Below are 21,281 nucleotides of genomic sequence, written 5' to 3'. Positions count from 1 at the left end.
TTGTAGCCTGAGAACCTACTCACAGTGAAATAAAATAAAGAAGAAAAGAAAACCAGCAAAGACATAAATGGTTTTGAGGCAGAAGGATGAGCCTTGCTTGTCCCGTCTAGTCAAAGATCACATCTTTCTATTCCATCCCGGTTGGAGGTAAACAAAGCGCACAAGAAAATCTTCTCGTTATAATTTCATTGCCATATCCATTCATCAACTTTTCCTCAACCAGAATCCTCTCCCAGTGAACTTCACATTTTAAGTCAATTTGACTCCATGAAAATCTGTATGAGGCCTATGACGTGACTCAACCCAACCACCGTAAAGTAAAAAAAAAAGAATACCTCTTATTGCATAGCTTAATCACAGTACAATCTAATTTTGTTAGCTTCAGGCTAGTTATGATTATCCTAATATGGAACGCATTGTCTATGAACAGGAAAACATGGCACTTCCATGAAGTAATTTAGTATATGAAATGATTACCAAAGTTTACCTTTAATGGGAATAACTCAATCCAATTATTAAAATTTTTATTCTCGTTAATCAAATTAAGAGCAAAAGACAAGGATTAAAAAGTTGATTATGTTCTCGATGCTTCTTCCTCCATCATTCAAAGTACAGATCCGTGTACATATTAAACATTCTTAATTTATTGCTAAATGATGATGATCATAAGCCCTTGCTTTTTAATATCTGATTCTTTTCATTGTTAAATCAGTATAGTTATTTTCTTATCAGTGGTTGAACAGTCCAAAAAGCTAAAAATTCTGTCTGCTTTGCTTCTCCATGGCAATAAGAAAATACCAACTGTAATGAATCATTTAAACTTGTTTATATTGCCGACTCCGGCATGAAGAATTTCTTCGGATGCCTGATACCAAAAACAAACCCCATTTAATTCTTCTAAGGCTTAGGGATGGTAAGAATAAATGCCCCCCATCCAAAGTATAAGGCTATACGGTGCTCTTTGTGTTGAGTCATATCAGATCATCAATCAAGGATTCCTTTGAGAAGCATCTTAGAAAAAAAAATAACAGAAGAAAAACAAACGAAAGTACTCAAACTACTATTCCAACACACACTTGTGTTTGGTTTTGGATGGTGAATGAACATTTTCAATAGCGAAAAAGGGTTGGATGATCACTTCCCAAACAAGTAAAACGTCCTTTTAACTAATCAGAGTAATATCCCTGCCAATGTTCTGATAACCTGACATCATTATTCACTTCTACCGTGAAAATACTAAAATCCTTTCTTCTTTTTCTTTTTCTCTTTCTACTTTGAGTTATGCTTCACGCAAATCCTATGATTCTGGTACATTTTTTGTCCGTCATTTTTACTACGCAAAAAGTGAAGCAGTAACCCCCTAAGTTGTCCACAAACCATTCGGTACTGTTCAAGTTAAACGATGCGGGCAAGTTGGATTCGAAATTCGAATAATATATTTTCCTTGCAGGGTGTAACTAAGTACTGCTTTTTTCTCTTTTGTGGGGGCTGATCGAAAAGATTTAAAAACAAAAAAAAAGGGAAATATGCTTCTGATGAGCTCTGAGGTCATGACCTTTCTTTCCATTTGCATGTTTATCCTTGAAGAGATTTTCAACATTTGATCAAGATAGAATTTTCTACCCTCTCTAGAACTTAGGGAGTACCATAGATATGACAGCCTCTGTTAGTTTGTAACTTGGTAACTTTCTGTTGATCTTAGAATTTAATTACGTGAACCTCTATTAGATAGTTTGGTGCCAGGTTCCTCACTTTCTATTGTCCTCCAATGGCTAATAAATATAGCTAAAAACGTAGGCATGATGTTTAACTCTTATCTTACCATGATCAAGAGACCATTATATGCACGGTAATACCCTATGAGCTTACTCATAGCAGTTATAACTCTTTGGAAAAAATTGAATGAAAGCAGGTGAGGGACTGTAGCAAACTGTATAGTATTGTCATTGTCAACCGTTCAGTAATGAGAGTTGGAGCATACTCCAAATCCCCCCAATACGGAAGGCTGAAACTGAAAGTCAGAACTGTAACTGAAGAGAGACAAGTGCTTGGAAAAACCCCAACCAGACTCTCGAACTTGAAAGCATATCTCAAGGAGGTGCAGAAGAAGGAATAATGAAAAGATTCTAAAGGGTCATGCATGTGGGCAGCTAAAGAATAATTCTGGCAAACCCCATTATGACAGAGAGGAGTAATTGTTTTTTTTTTTAAATCCCTGATAAAGAAAAGATGATAGACATCTAATGCTAACTATTCAAAGGTAACAAATGGGGAAATTAAAGGTAGAAGAAAAGAAAAGAAACAGATGATTGGAGCACAAAGAAAGTCATTTTCATGGGACAAGCCCATTTGTCCAAGTAAAGCATGGAATGCTCTCTGCTCATGTTTGCATTGGTACTTGTCTCCCATATGCTGACGTTTGTCTGCTAAGTTATCTGATCTCTCTTTTGTTTCTCGCCCGTCTGTGAAGGGAGGTGTCTCTCCTCCCTTGCATTTTTGTTTACTCCATTTATTTATGTGTTCTTACTTCTTAAACCTAAACCTTGTTTTTCCCCCACTCGTTTAATCTTAATCTCGTCCTTTTGTTAACCTTTTGGAATACAAACAAATGCATGCCAATAGGCAGAAAGATTTTCCTCGATTTTCCCCTTTCAACTTAATTACAACATTGTTGTTATTTTTGGATAATTGAAGATAATTGCTTGCAACATAGTACTCCCACTAGTAAGTGTATATTTGTGTTGATCAAAGAGGTTGCTGGGTGTGCATCTATATTTGTGTTGATTTACACTCTTAAATACTTAAATTTGATCATATATTCTTGGTCCAAGCGTAATTGCCTTCTCCCTTAAAAGGTGAGATTGATCAACCAGGCTTGAGATCAAATTTCAGATCTTACCTTTTATTTTTGAAATTTTAAAACATGTTCCCACTGACAAACTTGAAGATTGGGGGGTCCAAACTTCTAATGCCAGAAGAACAGTGTGGAAGAACCAAAGCACTCATCAATTTACACAGTTCCCCCTACCTGCCTAGTTTTCCAATTTTTACAGTTGATTGAAATTTGACTCAGAGAAATGGGAAATGCAATAGGCCCCATCTTTTATAACATTTGAAGGTGATGATTACAGGAGCTGTGAACATCAACAGGTAGAGAATGGAAGTTCGCAAGTGGTAGTACAAGGTGTGAGCGCTGCTCATGAAAATTTAATGCTTTTGGCTTATAGCGTTTGTATACATTCAAAGTAGGAAAGATTTTTTATTATGCCTCCGGCACCAGCAATGAAATTTTTGGCTCAGTTCAGTCCATAGTACAATCTGCACAAGCATTTGCCAGGTACATATTCTTGTTTCCAACAGCCCCATTCAACCCCACCTACCCTTTATTTGAAAAAGATTAAATGGTTCCCAAGTCCTAACAAGGGATATGGGGCATTTTCTTATATGAAAAACATTCCCAGAAATCCCCAAATTCATCTCTAAGGATGTAGCCAGTAGGAACAATGAAACAGGGAAACAGAAACTGATTAATTACACAGTACAAAATTCCATTTCAAGGCGCAATAAAACAGGGAAAGAAGAGAGCAAAATAAAGAGAACAGTAGCAATGGGAAAGAAGCGAGATTAGATGGACGGATGGACAGATGAGAAGAAAAAGTGGTGATTGGACAAATGGAAATGAAATGGCAAATAAGAAAATGTGTACAAGATGGGAGGGAAAGGAAGGAAGATGGCACCTTTTGTAGGCAGCCTTTTTATGTTGACAAGACAGTGAATTCAGGTAGTGACTGGGAATCTGATGTGATCTTTCCCAACAAATTCATATAAATAAATGATGGAGTAGTATATTAATTAATTTTCCTCATTGCCATCATTCTACCCATTTGCCCCTTTTGCTGGTTCCTACTTCCTTCCTCCCCACCCTTCCACCAAAACTTCAACCTTTTTGTGCATTTGTCTGAATGCACAAGCTAAGCTAGCGTTATATGTTAAAAAAGGATAATTATACTTTTGCTCTTAAAGGTTTTCCTGTTTCTATATTTCAGGCCCATAAATTTCTTAATTTGTGACACCGTTAGGCTCAAGGATGACTCATTCACGAAAATACTCACCAATAGCTGACGTCGGGATAATGATGCTCAGGTTTGAATACGATACGTGGCATGCCACGTGGGTGGACACAGTCAAAATGTTAATTTTTTATATTTTTCATTGAAAAGTCAATAAAAAAAACTTCATGAACCTTGAATCTTAAGGTTAGGTACTTTATTCGTAAGCATTCGAAAACCAAACAGTAACAATCAACCGCGTTTGTGATGAAGAATTTTTTAGTGACAAATGCACAAATATGTAATAGACATAGATAAATTGAAGAAGGTTAAACCTCAGCTTCTTTTAATGGAATAGACCCAGAAGGAGAAGCATCTAACCATTAGTGAGCAAGACCAGAGGAAGGAGAAGAGAGGAAATGAAAGGCAGGGTGGCGCGTGGGTGGACTCGCTTTGCGGTCTGGCCATACTAAACTGAAACCCAGATTTTGCGATGTTAAGGTCCGGGGCCGGCCATCAGGGTTCTCTTCCTTGCGGTCCTTCCCATGCTTTCTTCTGCTCAGATTTTCCATACTGAATGGAAACGGATCATGAAAACCATGTAAAAATTTTCATGAAGCCAGAGATTTCTTTCACTAAATTATTTAGTTTTAGTAAAAAATATTAGATTTTTTTATTACAATCTTTATTTTGTTTTGCTTACAATTTTTTACCATCCATCGACGCGGCATCCCCAGTATTGCCATGTATTCACCGTTATTTCCACGTCAGCTTTTCCTTAATCAATTCCGTTTATGAACTACTGTTATCATATAATTAGGACTGAAATTTAAAAACACAATAACATTTAGGGCTAAAAATTTAATTGGCCCTATGTCATAATGTTATGATACTGTACATTGCATAATCTTTTTTGTACATTTGATCATAAATGTCAAATTATCATATTTTTTTCCCAAGTTTCCAACATAAACACGTGCATAAGGAATAATTGACATTGTTGAGTGTAGACAAAAACCCATGGGGACACCATGTTGTTACATCCCAAGCTGTGATTGCACACACAAAAACATAAATTATTGAACCAAAACATGAGTCCAAATACATAGCAATAATTCTCAATCTCACAAAATTTTGTGTATAGAAAATTTTTAAAATTATGATAGAATGATCTCGACTCAAATGTTTAACATATGATTTTGGTTTGTTGCATTTATTTAGGTTAATCATATAGCAAAAATCATTCATTAAATGGCCCATCCAACAACGTTCGACACGAAGATCAAGTTGTTAATTTTACTCAAATTTTTAACATTGCTGTCCCTTTATTTTAATAATTGTACCTTTTTTAAGCAAGAATTTCACAAGCTTTGAATTTGAAGGCAATAATAAAAAATTTATCGAAAAATTATTCTTAATTTCTCTTGATCGCCATTTCTTCGAAACTCTATCAATATGTATTTTTTTTAATGTAAAATTTATGTGTATATGTATGTGTATATATATATAGATATAATGGTTTTGACATACATTCTACTCGATCAAGTCTTTAACTTTTTAAGCAGTCGATAATCTCATTTGAAGTAAATTTTATTTATAGGAAACAAGTGGAGAAAAGGACATTTAATATTGTGTAATGTGTGTGTGTGTGTATAATATTATGTAATGTTTTTATTTAATGAATTGTTATCATGGGGTGAGAAAAATGTGATCAATAATACTGTTTTTATTAGGGAAAAAAGTGTAAAATATTGTTAAAAACGTGACTTGAAGAAAAAATGAGGAAAAAATTGTGATTCGAGACATAATGTCATGTACAAATATATGGTGAAGATGAATTATGGATGACACGATACATTCCCTTTTATTATTCCATGCTGACCAAATAATAAAGAACACAAAACAATTACTCAAAAATTAAGTAATGATCAGGTCAAAATATATGGGCTTATAGCATGAATTTATTCTTGGTGAGTAATATTTTACTCTGATAATCGAATGCGAAAATTTCAAATTAAAATGTAACGGTGAGTGTATCCCATTAGAATATATCAAAATATATATTGAACATGTTTTCATAATTACCATGTGAAACTAATAATAGCATGGAAGAAAAAAGGGTATAGTCAGAAAAGGGAGGAAAAAGAAATCAAATGGTTTAGTTCATATTTCAAACATTACAGCCAGCTTTGACAACCAACATGGCTTTCATGATTATTGCAATTTGATTGGAAAATTTCTCCATTTTGGGTTGCATGAGCTAACTCCAATGGCTAAATCTCATATCGTATATTGAGATTAATCTTGTTGTTGTTTAGCTTCAAATGAACAAAGTCTTTTGTCACAATCTCTTGCCTGTGAGATTTTAGCCCCGACAAGAAGCTGTTTTTCTTTTTTTAGGGTCCTCAAGAAATTCCAATTAAGGCATATTTTCTTTTTTTTTTTCCACACAAGTAAATGTAAATGTAAATTTAAATTTTCCTTAAATTTTGATGAATTCCTTTGCAAATGCATAATTTATTATGTTTGGAATCTAACACATAATTCCGATCCTTTTATTGTTAAATTTGAAAGGGCAAAGGAACTTTCTTGGAAATTCCAAGATTAAGATAGTCTAATAACAATGACAACTAGGCAAAAGGATCACTTTTTTCAATTCTAAAGGTTTGAAATTTAAAACCATCATTTCAAATTCGATCAAAGTTGATTAAATTTAAAAATGAATTTTACAAAATGAATAAATAATTATCAAAACACTATCATTCTAGGTTGTAACTAGTTGTACCATGCTCTTTCTCTCTTATGCACATGCACGCCCACATATTTAACTTTTTGAATAATTCTTGAATTAAGTAGGTAAATAATTATCACTAAAGTATTTTAAAATAGAAATATGGAATCCAATTCTTTATCAAAATACAAAATAAAAAGAATTAGTGAATTCTATAATTTAAGATATAGTGGGTTACATTTGAGGCTTTCTCTGAATTTATATGAATTCTGCTTAGAATTAATGCTTCCAAATTTAAAAGAACAACAAAACATTTCATTCAATTCCAAACACATGCTCTTTTAAAGCTGCTGTTTTTGATCATATTGGTACCAATTTCTCTTGTCAGGCAAAGCGAGTCAAGTTTATTTTTTCAGACAACAACCTGAAAGTGCGGTTGAATGTGTTGAGAGAGATATGGGCATGGATCATGTGTCTAAATATAAAACAAACAAAGTACATGCGATCTAATACGTGTTCTTAAGACTTTTGAACTCCAAAGTTAATAAAATAATCTGGTTTAAGCTTCTACTTTGATCAGAAAAGGACTTGATTAACAGTTAAACAAGTCAGGCTTTTCTTGACTAAGGCTTTTCTTCATGTGCACGGGGCATGATATTATGGATTCAGTCTGTACTTTCAAGTGCGGGTTTCAGACAAAGCTGAACTGTGATAACTGGCTTTTCTCTGATTCATATTCATAGCATCTAACTTTTAAACAACCAAAATCCCTGTAATGTTGCAAGGCATGTGCTAATAGAGATTAATATTAAACCTGGGTTTTGATAAGTAAAGTTATATATTACTTACAATTTTGCATGCAATTTAAGATGCTAATGGAGGGGGGTTTGGATAAACTTGCACATCTCTTGCATAATTTAATGGAGTTTAAAAAGGCTACTGATCTCAGGCCCCTGTCGAAAAATAGGTTTGTACCTTGCTAAAACAAAGCATTTTGCCCAGTGTAATCGGAAAAACCCTAGCTAGGATTATAGGTTTTCCAGGAATCTTTAGGGTTTCTATAGAGGTTTACTGCACATCTTTTCAAGTTCTTTTTTTCTAATATATAAACTGAACAATCCCTACAGTAGTCTATCTACCAAACTTTTTCTTTCTGTCAAATTGAAGCAGCAACATCGTATGGACTAATGGATACGAATATGCACCCTCCTATGTCATCTCAAAATTCCTCCCTTTCAGATTTAATCAGAGAAGTGGAAAGATGAATCTTTCTTGTACAAGCAAAAACTGTGGCTTCAACTTTCAAAGGGCTGGCCTGTTTTTCTATTTCCACCCCACTGGCCTGCTCCACATAAATTCAACAGGATAGTATAGTAGTAGTATATACTGGGAGAGAAGCAAATTTTTCTGTTTTTTTCAACTCCCATGCATAAATCTGGAATTGATTATACATGTAAAAATCTGTATAAAATGACACAAAAGTATGTGTACATGAACAAGGGCTGTAAGAATACAGCAATTCTAGGTTGTGCATTAAAATAGAATACTGGTACGCTAATAAAAAAATCTAGGGCATATTGCAAAGCAGGGAAGTGATGGGCCTTCGTAAATCATAATGCAAGGGATTGGTGGGGAGCCTGGGAGAGGGTTCTACGAGGGGAAAAAAATATAAACAAGAAAAGGAAAAAAGAAAAGAATATGAATACGTCTCTCCTTTTAATTAGTTTATATTATTATTTAAAAGAAATTATACTTCTTGTTGAAGTATGCCCTTTCCTCTTTAGCTTATATAAAGCTATAAGCCCTTGTCCTTCCACTCACAGATCCATAAGATGCTTTGGCTGAGTTTGCTAGCCAGTGATAATAGAAAACTAAGCAATGATCTTTCTCTTCTCTTCTCTTCTCGGAAGTGTCCATAGTCTTCTGTTTGACTCTCCTTTGTGAGATCTTCCCTTTTGAACAGTCGCTGTCTTCACCCCTCCTCACTCTTTATTTCTCTCTCTCTTTTGTTAGAGCAGTTTCCACTTCCATTCACTTTTTGCCCATGATCCATTTCGACCTGTTACAGTGGAGAAATTTCTCTGTCCAATTGCTTCTGATTGAGGGGCTAGCTTCTTTTTTTTGTTGGGGTTCTTTAGGGTTACATGGGACATGGGTCATTTTTATTCAATTATAAGTTAATGTGAAAGTGGAACCACAGATCTCTGTACCAAAAACCTTGCAATTTAAGTGTTACTATGTGTTTTTCTAATTTCTGCTTTTTATTTTTGTTTATTTTGTTGATGATCTAACAGGTAAGAGAGCTTTCTTCAGTCCACTCATGGGTGGCGATGGGATTTAATTAGCTGCCGACTCATTCATCCAAATACTGAGTTAAAAGGATCAGCAAAGATACCCAGTAAATGAGTGAATGATGCGGGAGACAAATTGAATCCTAAACTTCCTGTGCTTGGACTGAAGGGAGCTCCCTCTGCTGTTATTTTATCCACTTGTAACTCTTTTTAGTTTCTTAGATCTTCTTTTGTCTTGTTCATATCACAATTTCATGTACTTTACTCAAGGTTTTTCATATCTTTTTATGACAGCCATGCTTTTATATATATATTTATATATCACAATTCTAAGTAGTACTTTAGTGCTGAGGTAATGTTGGAATGATGATCTTTAACTTATTCGTTTATTCTTTTTCGTGGACATATGTCTAGATTATCTCAACTTCTTAATGGCGGTGGGTTATCTTTGTTCGGCTTCAACGAATCTAAAGAAATACGCCACCAGTTTCCTGACTAGGGCTAAGGTTTCGGGTATTTCTTTTTTACCTAAGAAAATCCCTTAATGAGGGGTAGCTTACAACTAAAACTTAATTTTGAGCAAAAAGGCATCGCTAGTTCTCCAAATTGTAATGGCTGGGCCTAATTACTGATTTTGCATCTTGTATGAACAGCTCGAAAACCTTGGAGACCAGAAGTTTTAGGGTTTCTGTCAAGCTGGAGTTGCAGTTTCTTGTTAAAAGCTCCCTAAAAAGGCAACGCATGGGAGGAGAAGCTCGCAAAGCTCACGCTCTACGACAAAACCTTCTTGGGTCTTGCTATCTTACTGCAACAAGTTCCTAGACATGTCTGCCAACATTGGAATTACCAAAACATCCCCTTCCGGTTGTTTAAAAAAGTCTTTGGACCAAGATTTGCAGGAATGTGAAGCACTAATCTTTGTTCTAATCCTGTGTCTTTGGGTGATTTTACTCTTTTCAAGTTTGGATGCAAAGGTAAAACGCAGCACTTTTTCTGTATGCCCACTTTCTAGTTCCTTTCCTGTATAAACATTGATAAGCAAAAATCAATTAATTATTTAATTGCAATAAATAGGGCTTTGAAAAAGTAATAAATGAATTAGCATACATCTACCAGAACCTTCTGCTGTTACGTATGGGAAGTTGCAACAGGCAGTTTCCAATTAACATCTGGCAGTATTGAGCAATTTTCATCATGTCAACCATTCATGGTTGCTTGTATGTCCATATAAAAAACCTTTGATAAAAGGATACTTAGGCTTTAATTAGCTTGTGTGTACTAGTTGATGGATGGATTGGAAGGATAATGGCATACGCATGTCATCTATGCAGAACAATGGCAGTGAGTTGAATGTAGAGAGGGAAAGAGAGCGTTGAATTTGGTTTAGTATGCCAGAAAGCTTTGGATGGCCAACCTGAGAAACATGTTTATATTTAGTATTATCACAATAGTATCACTTTATTTCGAATAAGAGATATTCAAATTAGGATCAAAATCTAATTGGCTTCGGACATGTGTAATGTGTACTCTTCGATATTCTCTCATTTAGAAAATGGGAACTTTTGGAAAAGGAAAGAAATGGCCACCAGCAAGGTCATTCCCGAAGCTAATAGGTCGAAGCAGATATACATATATATATAAGCTGACCTTCCATGAAACCCTATTTTAAGACGAAAAAGAAGAGAGAATGGTGTGTGTATATGTATAGGTGGAAGTGGGGTTTCTTCTTTGTTATTGGGTTCTTTTTCCCTCTAGTGCTTCCCTCCCAAGGACCAGTGAATGCCAAGTGCCTTACTCTGCCCATATATCTCTCTCCTTTCCCCAAACGAATCTCTGAAGACGAGAAACAATTCCCCCACCCCCACCAAAGATGTTTGATGTATCTTTAGCTCATTCATTTTATATACCATTACTCTTCTTCTTCCTCTCTCTTTTACCTCCCTAAGCCTTATCAGCACCATGCCAAATATGGATACGAGCTTTTTACTGAGTCCCTGTCTGCTTTTGTAGAAACCAACGGCTGTTTCTCATGCCATGATTGATCATTGCACCATCTTTAACAAACACAAGTGCCTTAGTTTTTTGTCATTATTGTCCCATAATTACAATCTGGTGGGCATGAGAAATTTCCACGTGCCGGTCCCCTAGTGGTCCCCCGAGATTGATGATACTGAAAAAAAATTTTCGATGCTCAAAGTTGGGATTTGATGATAAGGAGTTGTTTTGTATTTTAGTAAGTAAGATCAAAGCATTGTAAAGTTTGATCTTTCCTTTATTCTCTGGGGCCTGGATGTTCCAACCCATTTGGAAAAAGGTTTCATTGTAGATGAACTGGTTTAATTTCTTAATCAAATTCTCGTCCATCATCATCTTTTTCAGGGATATGTTGCAAAAATTTTTGACTTTCTTTCCTTTGGGAATTGGGATGATATGAACTACTCACTAATGAAGCCGAGAAAATGGAAGTGAATATATATAGTATCTTCATGCTGGCTTACAGGCATGATGTGACAATCACTTCATTTATCTATGGACTTTAGGACTTAGGAAATGAAAAAGAAGAAAGGATAACCTAAGAGATCAAATACCCTTCTTCTAATTGTTAGGTACATGAAATCAGAAAGATGATCATCATCTGAAACTTTACCATGTAAAGTTTCTCTTTAATTTTCTTGCTGCTGTCGTTATATCATGAGTTACCCATTAGCCACATCATTTGAGGGCAATTCAATTAATGTCTTCAAGCTAGAATGGACCTTTGATGACAAGTATTGCTGGAGTATATCCTCAAATTATCAGGTCAGTTTAGCATCTATGAGAGATGCAACCCTTTAATCTATGCCATGTAGAACCATATTTTGCATAGTCGAGTTCTCTGTATCAGTTCATATATACCAGCAACCTAAATTTCCGTATATATACTTCCAAACCTTGTACTTGAACCAAAACCAGAACTTTTGCAGTACTCCAGGGTTTTTCTTTTCTCATTATAGTCAAGCTGTACATATTAGAGCTTCAAAAACTTTTACCATCTTATTACTACTTGCTAATAAAGCCTCCCTTTATGAACATGAGCAGATATATAAGAACTTTCAAAAGTTTTCATTGTTTTCTTTTGATAACTTTAGGGTCAATAAGATTATTGGAAGACATCAAGTTGCTCTTAAAATTTTCACTTTATATAGAAAAAAAACATAGGATATCCGATGCTTTGTCTTATATCGTTCATCTGTTCTGACCCACCTTCAATATTTTCCTAGTACCATTTTGATTATATTAACATGCAAAAGTTTTAACTAAGATCTGGAAAGATTATCTTGCTTCTCTAACTGTGCAGCTTCGATGAGAAAACCATGATCTAGAGACAATCTTTCTTTTTTAACGTTTTCTTTGAGGTACAATGGCATGGCCAGAAGAGGGGAAATGAGTTGACTGAATCATATTTATCACATTCTCTTGATTGAACAAACCTCTCCCAAGGCATGGAAAACCTGGAAGAAGCTCTGTTTTTTTTTTTCGAAGTATTATTGGCATTTGTTTCTTAAGAGAGCTTTTTCCAGTTGATATTTACCCTACCCATAATCAAATATGTAGATAACTCATATTTTGACATGGGACTTCTTTTTTCTTTTTTTTGTTCTACTTGAGAAAAGGGGCACGACATTTCCGAGTGGATTGCTGTGTTGGAGAGGCGTGTACCTAGGTGCACATAAGACATGACATTCAAACGGGAATGATGGAGAAAAGAATTAAAAAGGGGACTGAGGTTCAATTTGAACCATTTAATTTCATGTACTACGTGTACGTAATAACTGGTGCAGTGGTCCAGAAACTTGATATTTGCAAATTGCAACTGCCATGGTCATGCGGAATAATATTTGCCTTGCCCGCAGAGCCAGCCCCTCCCTACACCACTTCAATTCCCATCTCACGGCACGCCATTCTTTTATGATGTGTATGCACTCCTTCCAATCAATCAAAGCCATCTGAACCATACAGCAACCAGATTAAATCTTGAAACATCATTCAAATCCAACTAGCATATGCCCACCAACGAGGCCAGCCCAAAAAAGGAGAAGTCCAATAATGTCATTTTCAAGGTTTATATCATTGGAAAGTGTAAACGGAACATTGGAGCATTACCGTAGTCTGCTCAGCGGAAAAGGATAAGAGACAACTTTGTTGTAAATTACTTCAGCCACAGGGTTTGGGAACTCAAGCATGGAAGGGAAAGTGTTGGAGATGCTTGAAGTTGGGCCCTGTGAAGATGACTACCGGTTGGGTTTTCTCATAGGTCAAAGGTTCTGTAGTCAGATAAGAAGCAGGTTGGCTGGAGACCTCATTCTTCAAAACCAGCTCCTTCCTTTTGCTCGAACAACACAGGCACAACCACTGATCGAAGCACTCTCAGAAACTAACCAGAAGAAATTCCCAAGATATTGGGCTGAACTTTTAGGGACTGCAGAAGGAAGTGGTGTGCCTGTTCTTGATGTAGTGCTCACAAACTGTTAATTTCCATCATATATCTCTATTGAATCAGTCACATTCTAGTTCTTCCCGTGCAGATAATACTTATCAACTTCAGGAAAGAGATACTTCCATTAATTTCAAATACAGCAATGAATTCAAATGGTGATACTACAGATGACTGTTCTGATATTCTCGTTGTTAGCGATTTGATGGCCCTTGCAGCTCATAACGAGGATGCAAATGTCGCTCTAGTTGGCCACACGTATGCTCTTTTAGTTTCCTGCATCCTGCTCTGATTCTAGACAGTGCAATATGTATGATAAATAGATACTCGTAAAATGTAATCATGTCTATGCTGGATTTGCAGCTATTTGATCAAGCGAAAACTGTCAAATGGATTATCTTTCATAGCTTACACATATGCAGGAGAGCTTCCAAGCTGTGCTTTTGGATTTAACAGTCATGGAATGGTAAAATTTCTTTTGTGCATCATAATCTGTACTGGACCATCTTATGCTAAAAGGAGTGAGATAAAACACAAGTCCCCAATATGAACCTAACCAGATGTAAGTCTTTGGCCGTATCAATAACATTAAGATAATAAAAGAAAGGAAAAAAAAAAGAATAGCATGATTGTTGCTTCAATTTTACTAGATGTCTTCTGAAGGAGTATTATTTCAAATGAAAGCTAATATTTCCTTCATACATACCTTAAGGCATTCACACTGAATTCTGTACCCCCAACCGAAGATGAGATTGTACCAGCTGGCATTGGAAGGAACTTTGTGTCTAGAGACCTTCTCGAAGCAACAAGCATTGCAGATGCATTAGCAGTAAGACCCTGTAATTTTCTGTTCTCATATCTTATGAAATTTAAGACGAGCTTGATCATTGGTACTGACATGGTTTAACCTCAGAAAATACGTTCATCAGAGGTTTCTGTGGGACACAGTTACAATTTAATTGATATACAGACGCGTATGATCTTGAATGTTGAAACCGCATCAAGATCTCGAGTTTCAGTTCATGAGGTTGGAGCAACACCATTTTTCCATGCAAATATGTATCTCCATCTTCAGGTTCAGCAGGTAAACAACATATCACATAAGAGAAGGAACCTTCATCAGGGCAAGAGCTGGTTTTACCCTTTATAGCTAGATCCATCTGTGGCTGCTGTGCTGAATCTCAAAATGCTTTTTTAACCAACTGATTTCAAGTAATAGCAGTTCAAAAGTTTCTATATGACAAACTCAGATACATTATCACATCTTATTATTTAGCACAGAACTCTAAATCAGTTTTATAACTTAATTCAACTACATTGAAACTGAAAACAATGTTTTGCAATAAAGGTACACGATGAAAACTCAATGAGCAGGCAAAGAAGAGCTGCTCTTCTACCACAAGGATCAAAGACCAATTTTCTGTCTATTCTAGGAGATACAGAAGACACAAAGTACCCCATCTACATGACAGGTATAAATTGAAAGATGGAAATGTAGAGCTGCTTCTCTTCAATGGTTACTAACTCAAGCTATTGGCATTATTTTCAGGTCCAACTCTTTACACACTATGCACAGCTGTCATTGATTTGGATGAAAAATCACTTACAATAGTTGAAGGGAATCCAAAGAAAGGAAAAGTTTCTCATGTCTTTTCTATGTATTCGAAAGACTTAAACCCTGAGTTGGTCAACTGCGCCGAAGGGACTCGTCTCTAGAGCATTTTATGCAGGTTCATAGAGGCCAATCATGTGACCATCAATGCATCGCATGGCAGCAACCTGATAACAATGAACAAATTTGAGTTGCAACTTCAGTTCATCATCAAGCTAAGCATAAGAATAAGTGAGGGGTGAAAAAATGGAGGCAATACCTTTCCATGGATTTCATATTTGATGGAACCATCTAGTTCAGCTCCTAATGCCATTAATTTCGTTACTGTACCGTTAATGTCGTTCACTGTGAATGATAGAAGTGAAGAGTATCCATTCTGCTTCACATTATCACTGTCAAAAAAACTGGGTTAGAATTATCCAGTTTCCCTCTCTTTCTTTCTTGGACAATTGAATGTTCAATAAAGCAACGTAAATCTGGGACTATCAACAATCTTATTTATTTTGGTTATTTTTCACTAAGCCTAAAATCATCAAGAAATTTATCAAACCTTCCATGTCAGAACGAAAAGAAATGTAAAAGCAGCACCTGGGAGATTGCATAAGGGCAAGCTTGAGAGGACCGGATTGGAGCTCTGCCCACCGAAGAGTGCAGATATTTACAGAGAAGTCGAGCCCTTGTGAGTAGAACTTAGCCGCCTTCGGAACGTCCTTGTGGAGTTGGAGTATCCACCTGAACGACGCCGCCGCCGCCATCTCCCTTCTTCCTGTCACTTCCTCTCGCTTTCAAACACGACGTCGTTGCTATTCAGGCCAACCTATAACATCGAATGGCCTCTTGTCTGTCTATTCCATTTTGGGTTTCAAAGACTTTATTAGGCCCAAACCCCACAAAAGAAAAAGGGGTGATCGTTTGGCATATAATCGGATCCGATGGCTTCAAGTATCCAGTATACGTAAAATTTCCTACACCTCTCTCAGGATTTACGGTCTGTTTTATAACACACTGAAAACTTTCAACGTTAGAGGGCAGGTGATATATCTTGAATGCTCGCTTGGGAGATATAGAAACTAGAAAGGCTTAGTCACTCAAAATTGTAATGGACCCAAGATTCATCTGATTCGTATCTACGTTGTGATATTACACTAATATACAAACATTAAAAAAAAAAAATCCAGAATTATGACATAGCAACATTCAGATTAACGTGTATCGTGGCCAGTATGGCAGTATTCACATAACATAATGCCGGACTGCAACAGGACGCAGAACCAGTTAATCCTGTGAGCTTTTCAGCGGATTGTTCAGGGAAAAGCCCGTGAGCTATGACTTCCCCTTGAATATTTTTAAACGAGAGCGTTGCCCTTTCGATCTTGCTTCAAGAAGCTTGGCCTTCAATGTGTTTTCCTTTATTCCTGGAGGTAGCTTGGTGGAAGGCTCGGATACATCTACGTCGGGGGATGTGAATTTCGTCATCCATTGTCGCACTGGGCTAGGCTGGTTCCTTCGTGCAGGGAAACTAGAGGAAGCCTCCCCACAGTCGTTTTCAGGATTTATATTCCCACCTTCTGACAATGCTATATGATTTCGTATCAAGTTATCCAGTACATAATTGGAGCTCAGTCCATGGATCTCATCAAGCTTATTCTTTCTTCCATCGCTGCCATAATGGGTAGCTTCATCATTTTCAAAGTTTTGTGACACCGTTATTTCAGTGGTGTTCCCTACACCAGTATTTTCCTGTTCTGAATCTGCCAACTGGGACTTTTTATTTCCGTTACAGATGGCTCTTGCCATCTTTTCTTCAAACTTAACTTGTAAGCTGGATGGATGCCGACTTTTACTCTTCTCGTGGGATGAAGGTTTTTTCTCTGCATGATTTGATTTCATTATTTCCTCGACATCACCATTTACAGCTTCGTCTTCATTTGATTTCAAGTCAACACTGCTTGGTTTATTCAGCTCAAAACAATTCGAATCACTGCCAGCAGAATCTTCCTCACCACAAACATCTTTGGGTGCACTCACAGCCTCATTTAAAGGGACAGATTCAAGTGATTTCCTGCGATCCTTTCGTGACAAATAATCAGTACGCTTAGAAACTGAAGTACCAACCCGTTTAGCTTGAAGGAAGGTCTCTATTTCAAAGCCTAATTTGTCTACTAATGAATTCTGTTCAGCAAAACCAGACTGAGCTTCTTCCAGCTTCATCTGCATCCGCTCATCAAGCCATGATTCAGATATATGAAGAATCAAACGATCATGGTCAGCCACTCCTGCCCAATCCTCATCAGATTTCTGTCTTAGAGTATGCACCTCCTGTTCATAGCTTTTTATTCCCCTCGCAAACTCATCACAAAGATCTTCCAAGAGCTTCCTTGATTTCCTTTCTCTTTCAAGTTCTTTCAAGGCATTAGAAAGAGAAGCTTTTGCCTCAGACACTTCCCGAGCTAACTTCCTGTGTAGACTCTCTGATCGTTTTCTTAACTTTCTCTCATCTTCTAGTTCATCCCTCACAGACTGTACAGCAGCATGAATCCGGTCTTGTTCCTTACTCTTCCTAACTAGTTTGTCTTCAGCAATCTGCTTCATCAAATCATCAATTTCGTGTCTATCTGCTTGCTGATCTCGAAACAACTCCTTGATCCTAACACGGGAATGATCTAGTTCCATCTTCAATGCTTTTATCAATGAGATATTAGACGCATGTTGCTCTTCCAGGCTCCAAATACGATTTAGTACTTTTAGCAGTTCTGTAGATGTTTTGAGATTATAATGTGACTCACCAACCCTTCCCCTAAAATCTAAGGAACTGCTAGGCGTGACTGCAGGATTATAAGGGGCCACCTGAAAAGGGAGGTAGGGCATGTAAAAACTCTATGGGATGGGATGTAGAACTTCGTGGGAAAGACCTACTGAGCAAACCACACAGCAATAATTTCCAAGGAATTCTAGCAGAAAATTGATATGAACAGACATAACACCATAAACATCAGTGTGGAAATTGATAATCGTCCAAATTTGTTCATGATTGTTCTCATCGTAAATAACACCCCAGTAAGTGAATTCTGAAAATGCCATTTATGTAGCATTCAAAGCTACAAACAGGCTATATATTTCTTTTACTGTTATAAAAAATCAGATATATGTAAACAAGTAACTAAGATGTTATGAACGCCCAATATGCTATCTATCAACTTAGAACCTTACTGAATACTACAGAGTTAGATTTGAGGCAGAGACTAAAGAGACAGTAGTCAGACTATAGCCAATGTGAACTAACCTGGTGGCAAGGCTCAAGTTTTTCTGCATATACAGGACTCACAACAATTATTCTTTCTTTACTCTTATTCAAGTAGCTTCAGTGAAAGCATCAATTACAGAAAGAACATCACCTTCCCTATTCAGTATTTATTCTACATGTAGCACCTTTTTCAGTAGGAATAAAAGAAAATTTACCTCCATTGAACTGCCATAACTTGCAGGAGATACAGGCTGTAAGGCATGATTATTTTTTTCAATCGATCGATGATGTTTCATCAGTGTTTGAGCAATATGCCTCCTCAAACTGCTTGCACTCTCTGGCTGATATAAGAAATAAAACAGAAAAGTTAGTAACAGAAGGTATTGCTTCCCCCTTGGATAACTCTAGAAGTGGCTGAAGACATTGAGTTCAAGCCACCAAAAAAGGTTGAAATCAACAAAAACTTTGTTGGGTCATCTTTTTATAACAAGTATCAATTAAATGGTTCTCAGTCCTCACTGTAAAGCAATGTCTAACAAAGTTACACTACACTTGACCATCAATCCATCATAGACAAATGATAAGTTAACGGTCAACAGTAAAAATTCAAGAAATACTCAACACTCTTCTGAAAATTCAAAAATTAAGGCTAATTACAATATTATATTGAAAGATTAAAGCAACCAGTGCCCTCTGGTTCCCCATAACAGAGTTATGGAGAACCAACCAACTAACAAATAACTGCTTAACCAAACACCACCAGATTTTATAGTATTAATCCTGAATTGAATGCTTTATGTTTTTTTTTTTTTGTTAAAATAATAATCAGTTAGCAGACCAAACAATCAATGGCGTTGGTAATTACAACAGATAAAGATTGCAGGCACAGGGACGATGCTTCTTAGATATTATTAGGAACTAAATTGTTAGCTAGATCAATGAGAGCCACAAAACCAAAAACAGAGTTAACTTAGAGTAACTCTCCATAAGGAAAAAACAAATTCATAATCGAGGAAATCCTTTCTCGTCCAGAAAAACCCTCTCCGTTTTTCATGCTTGCTCATATGATTATACAATTCTTGACAAGAAAAGGCTCCATTAGGTTTTGAACTGGTCAAAAACGGTTGACAGAGAGCAAATTTTCCATGAGACATGAATAAAATATGAAACAATAGTACATTCAAGACAAATAATCTAACCTAACAAACTCTATAAACCAAAAAACATGAAAGTTAGGCAGGGCATAACCAAACAACCAAGACGGATAACATGAAGACAAAAAGAGTAGTCCTATCAACATAAACTGTAAACATCACCAATCTATCTGCATATCTCTCAGCCCAAATAACAAAAACATAAGAACAAACCATGTAGCCTAGGACAAACAAGTATCATCATTCTGCCACACCCAAAATTCCAAATCAATCACCATCCATCCCACCAACTAATAGATCAAAATACCCCAAAGGAGAAACCTTTAGAAGAAAAATAACATACAAATACAAAAATACACATACACTACTTGTAGACAAACAGAAGTAAGGTATGCAACAAAAAAGGAAAAACCTGGTCAGGATCAGAGCTGGGGCAAGGATCAGCCAAGAAATGAGAAAAGTCAATTCCTTTGTCCTTGAAAAGATTGGCGTGGTGGCGTTGGTGGTAACGGCCATTAGTGTTGTTAACACCTCTATGCATTTTAGGATGATGAGGAAGGTATTGATGAAACTCCCAGAGGGAAGCAGCTAACTTTCTTGCAGAAACAGCAGCAGGAGGAGGTGGGATGTTGTTATGATGAAGGCGAGCCTGAGGGTGGTAAAGTTTCCACGAAGGGAGTGGAGTACAGGGGCCCCCTCCTTTCCTATTCCCTACCAATAATACCCTCCTACTCAACTTTTCACACAAATTTTCCTCCTTTTCTGCTACCCCTTCTCCACTTTTTTCTGCCCTTTTCATCTCTCTCTCTCTCTTTCCCTTTCTTTCTCCCTAGCATTCAAAAGGGTTTTATAAAACTACTGTATTCTTTTCTTTTTCATCTATTTTCACCCTTTTTTTTGCCTCCTGTGGTCTATCCTGCCGAGTCCAGAGCGAAATTTTGTTCTTTATTGTGGCTTTTTTTATTCTATTTACTCCTTTGTTCTTTTGTTGGGTTCTCCTTCTTGCTTAGAGAGTAGTACTGGGATTGATCCCCCATGGACAAAATGATTTATAGGGGAGGGAATTGGTTGGATTACCTGTCAAGCATTTAGTTGGGTCACCCGCCAAATTGTAATTGCATGAAGCTGGGCAGCTACAAAAGACTTTAAATTACTGTAGTAATTACTGAATGGGTAAATTCCACACGTGTTTTCGGTCAAAAAAAAAGTCAATCCATTCACCCATTAATCACGGTCTTTTTTTTGAAAAAATAAAATTAAATAACATCTATATGATTACTAAGGTGGAAGGGGATAGCCACAGTGACTTCTATAAACCAAGAAAATGCAGCTTGTCACAAGATTTTTGCCATTGCCAGTGACTTATCATATTTGCATTTACAGCTAGTTGATTTAACTATATTTATATTAAATAATCATAATAATGATAAACCTATTTTAATGTTTTCTCAATCGGCTAGAAATCTAGTTGCGTTTTAATAAAAAAAAAAAAAAAGAAAAACGTTGGAGCGTTAGGTGGGGCTAAGGTTTTCTTTTGCACTCAATAAGATTCATCGTACTGAAAAGGAATATGTTTCTGAATCCAGATTACTTAAACCAAGTGACATATACCCTACATTTTATAAAAAAAAAAAATTGATTGAAAATAAGATTTAAATGTGAAAAATATTTTTGGGCCAAAAATTAATAGTGACAAATTGTTTTTCTTCTGTGCTACTTTGCATAA

General features: G+C 36.4%; 3 protein-coding genes and 1 long non-coding RNA gene across 4 annotated transcripts; 2 read left to right on the top strand and 2 right to left on the bottom strand.

Moving 5' to 3' along the window:
• LOC18606632 lies at positions 8,597-10,333 on the top strand. The gene is made up of 2 exons (XR_001926907.1): positions 8,597-9,584; positions 9,725-10,333. It is a non-coding gene; the product is annotated as an uncharacterized LOC18606632 (long non-coding RNA).
• LOC18606631 lies at positions 13,057-15,287 on the top strand. The gene is made up of 7 exons (XM_018118045.1): positions 13,057-13,562; positions 13,637-13,803; positions 13,909-14,011; positions 14,258-14,374; positions 14,459-14,629; positions 14,894-15,017; positions 15,095-15,287. The coding sequence occupies exons 1-7, from the start codon at positions 13,293-13,295 to the stop codon at positions 15,259-15,261; spliced, it is 1,119 nt and encodes a 372-aa protein (XP_017973534.1). The 5' UTR covers positions 13,057-13,292; the 3' UTR covers positions 15,262-15,287.
• Positions 14,784-16,062, bottom strand: LOC18606630. Its single transcript, XM_007040347.2, has 3 exons — positions 15,746-16,062; positions 15,417-15,549; positions 14,784-15,324 (listed from the first exon to the last, which is right to left on the bottom strand). Exons 1-3 carry the CDS (start codon positions 15,910-15,912, stop codon positions 15,268-15,270), a joined length of 357 nt encoding a protein of 118 aa, XP_007040409.2. The 5' UTR covers positions 15,913-16,062; the 3' UTR covers positions 14,784-15,267.
• On the bottom strand, positions 16,224-20,563 carry LOC18606629 (uncharacterized protein At5g41620). Its single transcript, XM_018118044.1, has 3 exons — positions 19,968-20,563; positions 18,617-18,742; positions 16,224-18,004 (listed from the first exon to the last, which is right to left on the bottom strand). The coding sequence occupies exons 1-3, from the start codon at positions 20,352-20,354 to the stop codon at positions 16,481-16,483; spliced, it is 2,037 nt and encodes a 678-aa protein (XP_017973533.1). The 5' UTR covers positions 20,355-20,563; the 3' UTR covers positions 16,224-16,480.

This window comes from Theobroma cacao, chromosome 3 (assembly GCF_000208745.1).
Source record: "Theobroma cacao cultivar B97-61/B2 chromosome 3, Criollo_cocoa_genome_V2, whole genome shotgun sequence".
Lineage (NCBI taxonomy): Eukaryota > Viridiplantae > Streptophyta > Magnoliopsida > Malvales > Malvaceae > Theobroma > Theobroma cacao.
The sequence above is the reverse complement of the archived record's forward strand: the minus strand, read 5'-3'. Positions and strand labels throughout refer to the sequence as shown.

Bases quoted from the DNA above. Each gene is read 5' to 3' on its own strand.
- LOC18606631 (XM_018118045.1), top strand. From the start codon at position 13,293: ATGGAAGGGAAAGTGTTGGAGATGCTTGAAGTTGGGCCCTGTGAAGAT. The intron at 13,563-13,636 runs GTAGTGCTCACA...CTTCCCGTGCAG, and splicing joins GTGGTGTGCCTGTTCTTGAT to ATAATACTTATCAACTTCAG. The intron at 14,012-14,257 runs GTAAAATTTCTT...ACATACCTTAAG, and splicing joins GATTTAACAGTCATGGAATG to GCATTCACACTGAATTCTGT.
- LOC18606630 (XM_007040347.2), bottom strand. From the start codon at position 15,912: ATGGCGGCGGCGGCGTCGTTCAGGTGGATACTCCAACTCCACAAGGAC. The intron at 15,550-15,745 runs GTGCTGCTTTTA...TTTTTTTGACAG, and splicing joins GCCCTTATGCAATCTCCCAG to TGATAATGTGAAGCAGAATG. The intron at 15,325-15,416 runs GTATTGCCTCCA...CATTGTTATCAG, and splicing joins AATATGAAATCCATGGAAAG to GTTGCTGCCATGCGATGCAT.
- LOC18606629 (XM_018118044.1), bottom strand. From the start codon at position 20,354: ATGAAAAGGGCAGAAAAAAGTGGAGAAGGGGTAGCAGAAAAGGAGGAA. The intron at 18,743-19,967 runs GTTTTTCCTTTT...TTCTTATATCAG, and splicing joins CCAGCTCTGATCCTGACCAG to CCAGAGAGTGCAAGCAGTTT. The intron at 18,005-18,616 runs GTAAATTTTCTT...CTCCCTTTTCAG, and splicing joins GTTATGGCAGTTCAATGGAG to GTGGCCCCTTATAATCCTGC.